At 56.8% G+C, this 8,306-nt stretch overlaps 1 protein-coding gene across 1 annotated transcript; it reads right to left on the reverse strand.

Moving 5' to 3' along the window:
• Positions 1 to 2,769: 2,769 nt before the first annotated feature.
• On the reverse strand, positions 2,770 to 7,198 carry Trim47 (tripartite motif containing 47). Its single transcript, XM_005350756.2, has 6 exons — positions 6,504 to 7,198; positions 5,252 to 5,347; positions 4,771 to 5,001; positions 4,408 to 4,606; positions 3,884 to 3,955; positions 2,770 to 3,655 (listed from the first exon to the last, which is right to left on the reverse strand). Exons 1-6 carry the CDS (start codon positions 7,185 to 7,187, stop codon positions 3,015 to 3,017), a joined length of 1,923 nt encoding a protein of 640 aa, XP_005350813.1. The 5' UTR covers positions 7,188 to 7,198; the 3' UTR covers positions 2,770 to 3,014.
• Between the last annotated feature and the right edge of the window lie 1,108 nt (positions 7,199 to 8,306).

Genomic DNA, 8,306 nt, shown 5'->3' on the forward strand with positions numbered 1-8,306 from the left:
GTCTCCGAGGAAGTGCAGAGCTGTGTGTGACATTCCAGACTGGATGGGGGTGTGTGTGTGGTCTGAACCCTAGGTCTTCTCAGCGGCCCATGCAGCCAGTTGTGGGCAAGCCAGCACCCCCTCTCCTCCATTTTGAGCTATAAAAGCTGTATCATGGGGACTTGGGATGATGAAGCTTCTCTCTTTCCCTTTTTTATACTAATTTATTTAATTTGCGTGTGTACACATGGGTATGGCTGCACGCCTGCCACCCACAGCCCAGGTGTGGGTATCAGAGAGAGCGGCTCGCAGGCTTGCAGGAGTAGGTCCTCTTCTACCATGCGGGTTCTGGACATCAAACTCAGGTCATCGGGTTTGACAGCGTTTACCAACTGAGCCATCCCGTCACTTAAGCTTCCGTGACAGTCTCTGGAAACTGAAAGTCATTCTACAAGCAAGATACTTATGAGTGGCTGAAACCACAGCCCTGATGGTGGAGCCGGATCCCAGCAGGGAAGTTTCAGCCTGTGAGGCCCTTGCCTGCCTTACTTACTACATTCCAGGCACGCCAGGGCTTTCTGCGCCCGCTCAGGCAAGCAGAGGGCTGCTGCTGCAGGAATATGTGGGGTGGAACATGCCCCACTGGGGGAGGAGAGAAGACAGCGCAGGTGCCCTGGGATGCCAGGGCTCTGAGGAAGATGGAGGCTGTTCGCAGGTGAAAAGAGAAGACTCTCCTGACAGCCCCCGTGGTTAGAGGTACTGGGATCTGTGGGACCTGTGGTTGCCATGGGAACAGGCCTAGGAACACAAAGCAGCAGGAGCAGGGAGGCCCCACCCGGAAAAAAAACATCCTGGTTGCTGGGCCAGGCAGCCTCTGTGGGAGGGGTTATTTTTAGCATTTTAGGCGGCTGGGGCTGGACTTGTACGGCCTTGCTGTCTGGCTGCTTAATGCACCCATTGTCCTGTCTGACCTTGTATAGCTGCTGGGAGGCCTTTCTGTCTGCCCCTTGGCCTCTGGGGTGCACCAGGGTTACAAAGAACCTGGAGAGAGAGCTGGCCTGGAAGCAGAGATGCTCTCTATAGCCCTAGGTTATCCAACACAGGGCAGAGAGTTTCTGGGCTGGTGGAAGGCTCTGGGCCTCCCTGGACACAAGCCAGAGGCTCTCCTGAGGCACAAGGGCCGGAGGATGTCCCCAGAGGACTGGAGCAGGGCTATAGTGGTGCGGAGATGCAGTGCTCCAGAGGACATAGACTCCTTTATTGTAGATGTCCCCCCATTCCAGTCATACCCTGGGTGGTCTCAGACAAATCCCTGCAGGGGCCAAGGTGTGTGTGTGTGCGTGTGTGTGTGTGCGCGCACACGTGCCTGTGTATGAGAATGAAGATCCTTCCAGGTGAGTTTGTGTGTGTGTCTGTATATATAAGTGTGTGTATGTATGTGTATACGGGGTGTATGTGTGTATGTATATGTATGTGGTGTGTGTGTGCGCGCGCGTGCGTGTGTGCGTGTGTAAAAAGCCCAGGTAGGGGGCTGGAGAGATGGCTCAGTGGTTAAGAGCATTGCCTGCTCTTCCAAAGGTCCTGAGTTCAATTCCCGGCAACCACATGGTGGCTCACAACCATCTGTAATGAGGTCTGGCGACCTCTTCTGGCCTGCAGGCATACACACAGACAGAATATTGTATATAGGGGCTGGAGAGATGGCTCAGCGGTTAAGAACATTGACTGTTCTTCCAGAGATTCTGAGTTCAATTTCCAGCAACCACATGGTGGCTCACAACCATCTGTAATGAGATCTGGTGCCCTCTTCTGGGGTGCAGGTATGCACACAGGCAGAACACTGTATACATAATATAAATAAATAAATCTTTAAAAAAAGAATATTGTATATATAATAAATAAATAAATATAAAAAAGCCCAGGTAGTCTGTCTTTCCATTTCTCTTGCCCACACCCAGGCATCCGGCTCAGCTCTTGGCTTTGGGCGTGTGACCTCTGCGTTTAATTCTGGATACAACACACACAAAGTAGGCCCGGAGTTGGCTAGTGGCATCAAGGATAAAAATACTGCAGAGGGTACCCTCCCCCATCCAAAGCTGATGTGAGCAACAGGGCTGACTGTGGAGCTGGACTCTGGGAAAAGCCACCTCTGACTGTCCCTGCCTAGAGCCAGGGTGCAGCTGAAGGAGAGCCTGTATCAGCCCCCTCCTCCTGGGCCAAGGGGAGTCTACCCTCTCTCACCTGCTCATTCTGTTCGGTTGTTGCTTTGGTGTGTGTGCCTGTATGCATGGAAGGTTCCAGATGTCGTGTCTCTGCTGATGTCCTCCTTATTTGCTGAGATAAGCTTTCTTACCTGAAGCTCACCTATTAGGCTAGGCTAGCGGCCAGCAAAGCGCCAGGAACCTACCCGTCTCGACCTCTCCAGTGTGGCCATTCCAAGTGTGATTATTTTCTGGGGCTTGAACTCAGGACCCCTCGACGCTTATGTAGTGAGCACATCACCTGCTATTTCGGCTTACACATTTGTTTTTATTTATTTACTGTGCATGCATGTGCTTCTGCCTGTGTTTGTGCTCCATGCACCAGGACACGCAGTGAGAGGTCAGGGGACAATTTGTATGTGTCAGTTTTGTCTTCTACCATGTGTGCTCCAGAATTCAGGTCAGAAGGCTTGGTGGTAAGCCCCTTACAGGCAGAGCCACCTTGCCTGCCCCTAGTCCCAGATCTTGAAGGCTGAGAAGTCAGTCATAGGAACCTCTGGTGGCTGAGGCATGAAAAAGGGAGTCGTGCATGCCACAAACATTTATTGAGCACCTACTGTGTGCCAGGTAGTTCTTGAGACCTGGAAAAGAAGGGCTGGGGCAGTCTGGAGTTGTCCCAGCTGAAGTTCTCCTCCCCAAACAAGTCCTGCAAGGGGCCGGGGACCCCTGCCTTGAAAAGTGGAAGGTCTAGTTCTACAAGGCAGAGACCTCTGGAAGTGGGGGGTCTCTGAGGCTGGCGCCTTCTTCTTCACTGCAGGATGAGACAGGCCCACCTCACCTCCTCTTCAATACGGATATGCATGATTTCTTGAGGGGCCCAATCTGCAGGTGGGCGTCCACACTCTCCAGGAAGAAGGCGGGCTTGAGCCTGTGGTTGAAGAGCCCTGAAAAGTGGCTGTCCAGGCGACTCTGGAAAGGGTCAGTGGGGGAGGCCAGGGCACCACTGCGGCGTGGCCTAGAGGCTTTAAGCCTCCGAAGAAGGCTCAGTTTTCCGTCCCGAACGGCATAGAAGGCCAGGGCGTGGTCCGCGTACTCCAGGCAGACCCCAACCGTAGGTGAAAAAGCGTGAGGTAGTGGGGCCTCCAGCCCGCAGAACCAGACCGAGAAGCCACGCCCATTCCACTGCAGACAGCAGGAGAGTGCGTTTCGGCCCAGGCGGCCCCGGTCATAGGGCTCTTGCGGAGAGAAGCCCTCAGCCATGACGCCCACACTGACCCATCCTTCGATGATCTCTACCTCCCAGTAGTAGGTGCCCCGGTCCAGGGCCCCCTCTCCTAGCACCTGCTCACAATGTGTGAAGCGGGTGGGCGACTCCGGGTAGTTGATGGGACATAATACCCTCTTGACACCTTTGGTTCCGAACAGCTGCAGGAACTTGTCTGCCGTGTCGCTGTCCAGGTCCACGATGTAGGCGACTGGACCCCACGGATGGGAGAGAGACACAGGTCACAGTCAGGCTCCGATAGGACAGTCCCCTGCAGGGACCCACCTCCCCCAAACACAGCCTGTCCAGCACTAATGGAGACCACCCGCGGAGATGACCTTGCTCACCCCAGAGATTAAGGAGGGCCTTCCCGAGCTCTGTGTTCCCGAAGCCTAGCAGCTAACAGAGGCGCTTTGGTAGCGGCGAGCCGGCTACTTACACTTGAGGAAATAGTCCCTGGGAGCCTCACTCTCCGCCAGGCTGGTGCTGTCAGGGTCCTGGGATTCCACATCTGCTGGACGGAAAGGAGCAGTGTGGAAACCATCTCTCTTGACACCCGTGACTGGCTGCGCGGCTACCCTCGGTAGTGCCCCACCCTACCTGTGGCTTTAATTCCCTCCACCCTACCTCCCAAAGCCCCCTGCTACGCGGTGACAGACACGCCCATGTGGGACCCTGTTCTCACGCACGTGTGTTGCTTGGTGTGTATCCCACCTTGCCTCCTTGCATGCAAGGCTTCTCTGAAGTTCGTGGCGGGCAAGAAGAATCCCCTCTGCCCCGTGTGTGTGTGTGTGTGTGTGTGTGTGTGTGTGTGTGTGTGTGTGACCAGTTCCTGGCAGGGTTATGGCCCCCTCCCCCAGGCTAGACACTTTCCCTCCTCCATTCCTGGATGGACACCAGATCTGGGAGCCTACATGGTATATCTTGGGGGAGGGGTGTGGGTCATCTCGGAGGGGCACCCACCTTCTGAGCCATGTTTCTGCAGCTCGTCCTCATCGCTGCCCAGCCCCCGCAGCTGTTCCCACTGGCTGGCACAGGCTGAGACCAGGATGTCTCTCAATGTTCTGACCACTTGGGAGGACTTGGTGAAGTTGAGTTCCCTGGGGGGCCCAGGGCCAGGGCCGCACCCCTCCTCCAGGGCCAGCCGCAGCGCCAGGAGTTCCTGTACCAGACAAACGCCCCCTAAGGCTCTGTCGGCCATAACTTCTCCCAGCTGGGGAAGGTAGCAACTGTCCTGGAAGGCCAGGTACCCATCGCCTCTGCCTTCATTTCTCAACCCCCACCCCTGTCATCTGGATTCCCCTGTGGCTCAGGAGCTACCCTCACCTGAAGAAAGCTGACTGAGTCAGCTTCTGGAACCTGACTGAGGTTGTGACGCGCCCGGCTCAGGCGGCTGCGCTGTTCCTCCTGTCTCCGCAGGTCACCCTGGGAGCGGCCCAACATCGTCGCCTCTCCCTCCTCGATGAACCCCAGCACCTCGGTCTGGAAACTCTGTAGGGTGGCTGTGGCCTCTGCAAACATCTGGCTCACCCTCTCCCGTTCTGCCAAGGCAGCACTCTGCAGAATTGGAGAGTGGAGGCAAAGACCCAACCTGGCTTCAGATTCCTTCCCTGACTGTGTGTTGCCCACCGAGTCCTACTGAGAGGACCAGTCCAAGCTCTGGATTTGAGCCATGTCTCAGGAAACGGGGTGTTCCTGCTTAGTAGGGATGAACAGTTCCCAATCAGGGTGCTACCTGCTAAAAGTTTATGTGCAATTTCAGGGGCCTGCTTCAGGGGTGCCCAGGAGGGTTAGCACGGGGTCTGACCTTGATGAGGGCCACGGTTCGGCGGGTCTGAGCAATGCTGGCGCCCAGTTCATCCATGCGGTCGTCCACAGCACTCAGGACTTTGGACTGCTCAGCCTGTGGATGGAGCTTTGTGAGCCTGGTGTCTAATGACAAAATATGCCCAGTTCACCCCTGGTTCAGGTTGGTGCCATTCCCAAATGCCTGGCAAGGAAGCAGGCTGTGTGCCTCTGACTACCTGTTGATCAGAGAAGCAAGTATAGGGCTATCTAAGGTTCTCTATTTATTTGGAATTCCCCCCCCCGGTGGGGTAGAGGCAAAGACTGAGAGAGTAGGTTTGGGGTGTGACTGAACTAGAGGGGAGCACTGGGGATTAGTTTCAAACGAGCCTGCACCCCCGATCCAGCTCTGAAAAATGGGGATTCCGGGCAAATCCCTTGGGTCTTATGAGTCACAGCTCCAGGCCGGAGAGACGGAAAATCCCAGAGCTAGAGGCGCTAAGACTGGGAGGGAGGCCAAAGGAAACTGGGGGTGAGAGGGGGTGGGACACTGGGCACATGCTCCCAACGGCCCCAGAACACTCGGACAGAGAAGTTCTGTGTGACCAGCCCAACCTCCATCGTGCTCCTGGTGCCTGCCACACCCATCCACAGTGGCTGACTCAGTCCAGGGCAAATCTGAATTGGGACCAGCAAGAAGAGCTCCATCAGCCATGGGGCCACGCCCGCAGGCAGCCGCTCCTGGTCCCCACCGGCTCCAAGGGCCTAACCCAGATACCTCTGGCTTTACACCCACAGTGACCCAGCTTCTCTCTCTGTCTCTGTCTGTCTCTCTCACACACACCCCCTCCTTTTCGGCTCTTTATCACTCTTTATCACACTTTATCTACTCAGCGGTCCCTTCTGACTCCCCTTCCCTCCACACCAGCCCCAGAGAAAGACACTGTAGACCGGAAGGGGTTGCAAAGATCCTCAAGTTAGAGGAGGAAACTAAGGCAGCGCCTGTTGAGTCAGAGATGAAACCCACGTAAAGGTGGGAACCAAGGAGAAACTAAGGCAGCGCCTCTTGAGTCAGAGAGATGAAACCCACGTAAAGGTGGGTACCAACTCCGCAAAGATGTTTTCTTAATCTCCACGTACACATCCACAAAAATAATAAAACGAACAAAAGACACAGCCCCCGGAGAGCGGGGGGGGGACACACACACTAAATGGCTCTCCTGCCCCGCCTGTCACCCATCTCCACGTGCCCGTTCAAGGCGCCCACGCCCCACCTCCTGAAGAGCGCGCTCCTGCTCCAGCGGCACCAGCTCGTGGCCGCGGTGCTCCTGAGCGGCACAGGCCTCGCACAGGCACACTCTCTCCACGCGGCAGTAGTGCTCCAGCGGGCGCAGGTGGCGAGGGCACAGGCTCTCCTCCAGCCGGCGCAGCGGCGGCACCAGGCGGTGACCGCGCAGCGCGGGGCTGCGTTGGTGCGGGGCCAGATGCGCAGAGCAAAAGGAGGCGAGGCAGGATAGGCAGGAGAACTCGGCGGGCAGGGCAGCGCCCTCGGGGCACGCGTCGCAGCGCACCGGCTCTTCGGCCGACCAGGGCTCGGGCGCACAGGGAGCCGAGGGCTCCGGAGCCGTAGGGGGTGCGCTGGGCGCGGAGGGCTCGGGCGTCGCGCCCCGGGCGGGGCCTGAAGCTGGGGTGGACATGGGTCCTGGGCCCGAGCCCTGGCGGAGCTGCAGCAGCTCAGACAACGTGTGGTTCTTGCGGAGCTGCAGGCCGTCGGGGAAAGGCTCCTGGCACAGAGGGCAGCGGGCCGGACCTCCGGAACCACCAGTGCTGCCCGCACTCCGGTGCGGCCAGAGCGCAACCAGGCAGGCGAGGCAGAAGTTGTGGCCGCAAGGCAGTGTCACCGGCTCCCGGAGTGGTTCCAGGCAGATGGGGCAGCTGAAAGGCCCGCTGCCGTCCATGGCTCCGCAGCTGCCCGGGCACCGCCTGTGCTGTTCCCGCCTGGGAGGGACCTGGGACGGTTCGCGCCCGGCACCGCCCCCTAGGACCAAGGCCAAAGGTCCAGCCCCTTCCAACGCCTCCGCAGTTCTGCCCGCCCCCACGGGGCAGCAGATGGGGGGCCAGCCAGCCTTCCAGGGGCACACGACCCTCTTGAGCCCTCCACTCCGCGTGGGCGGAGCGTGAAAAGGAGAGGACAAGGACGGAGGATGTGAGCGGGTGCATGGGGAAGAGGCTGGGAGAGAATCTCATCCTCTGTCCCCCACCTTGGTGAGCCCCGTGCCTAGGGAGAGGTGCGCAGGCACAGTCATGACGCCGGTACCTTTGCCCTTACACCCCTCCCGGGTGCAGTTAGCAAAGTTCCCGAGCTTCTGACATATAGAGAAAATCACTGCTGGTGTGTGTGGTTTTGCCCCCTTAGCGACTCTATTTACCCCCGCTAGGGAACTTGGTCTTGTCTAGAGCTGAAATGGGAAGCTGACATCACTGGACAAATCCCTTGTCTGAGGAATTTACTTCCGTTCATGTACACTCGCGGGTGCCTATAGTTCCTAAAAGGAGGCACTGGTTAAGACTTGCCCAACTATGCATTTAGAGTGGTGCCTCTAATGGTAAGGATTTGTGTTTGTTTTGAGATTTAGTCTCTATATGTAGCCCGTGTTGGCCTAGAACTCTTCATCCTCCTGCCGCAGCCTTCCAAGCGCTGGGATCACAGGCTTATGCCATACATTTGCCTTCTTGTGTTGTTTTTGAGACAGGGTTTTTTTTTGCAGGGGGAGTTTGTTTTTTCTAGACAGAGTTTCTTATCTTTAGCTGTCCTGGAACTAGCTCTGTCGACCAATCTGACATTGAACTCACATAGATCCACCTGCCTCTGCCTCCCGAGTGCTGGGATTAAAGTCATATGCCACCACCACCTGGCTGACAGGGTCTTTCTTTTTGTTTGTTTGTTTGTTTATTTTTCTAGACAGGGTTTCTCTGTAGCTTTGGAGCCTATCCTGGAACTAGCTCTTGTAGACCAGGCTGGTCTCAAACTCACAGATCTGCCTGCCTCTGCCTCTTGTGTGTCACCACTGCCTGCC

Source organism: Microtus ochrogaster, chromosome 7 (genome assembly GCF_000317375.1).
Source record: "Microtus ochrogaster isolate Prairie Vole_2 chromosome 7, MicOch1.0, whole genome shotgun sequence".
Taxonomy (NCBI): Eukaryota; Metazoa; Chordata; class Mammalia; order Rodentia; family Cricetidae; genus Microtus; species Microtus ochrogaster.

Coding starts and splice junctions, on each gene's coding strand:
- Trim47 (XM_005350756.2), bottom strand. CDS start 7,187: ATGGACGGCAGCGGGCCTTTCAGCTGCCCCATCTGCCTGGAACCACTC. Junction 5,348..6,503: donor AGGAGCGCGCTCTTCAGGAG/GTGGGGCGTGGG, acceptor CTCCATCCACAG/GCTGAGCAGTCCAAAGTCCT. Junction 3,956..4,407: donor GCAGAAACATGGCTCAGAAG/GTGGGTGCCCCT, acceptor TCCGTCCAGCAG/ATGTGGAATCCCAGGACCCT.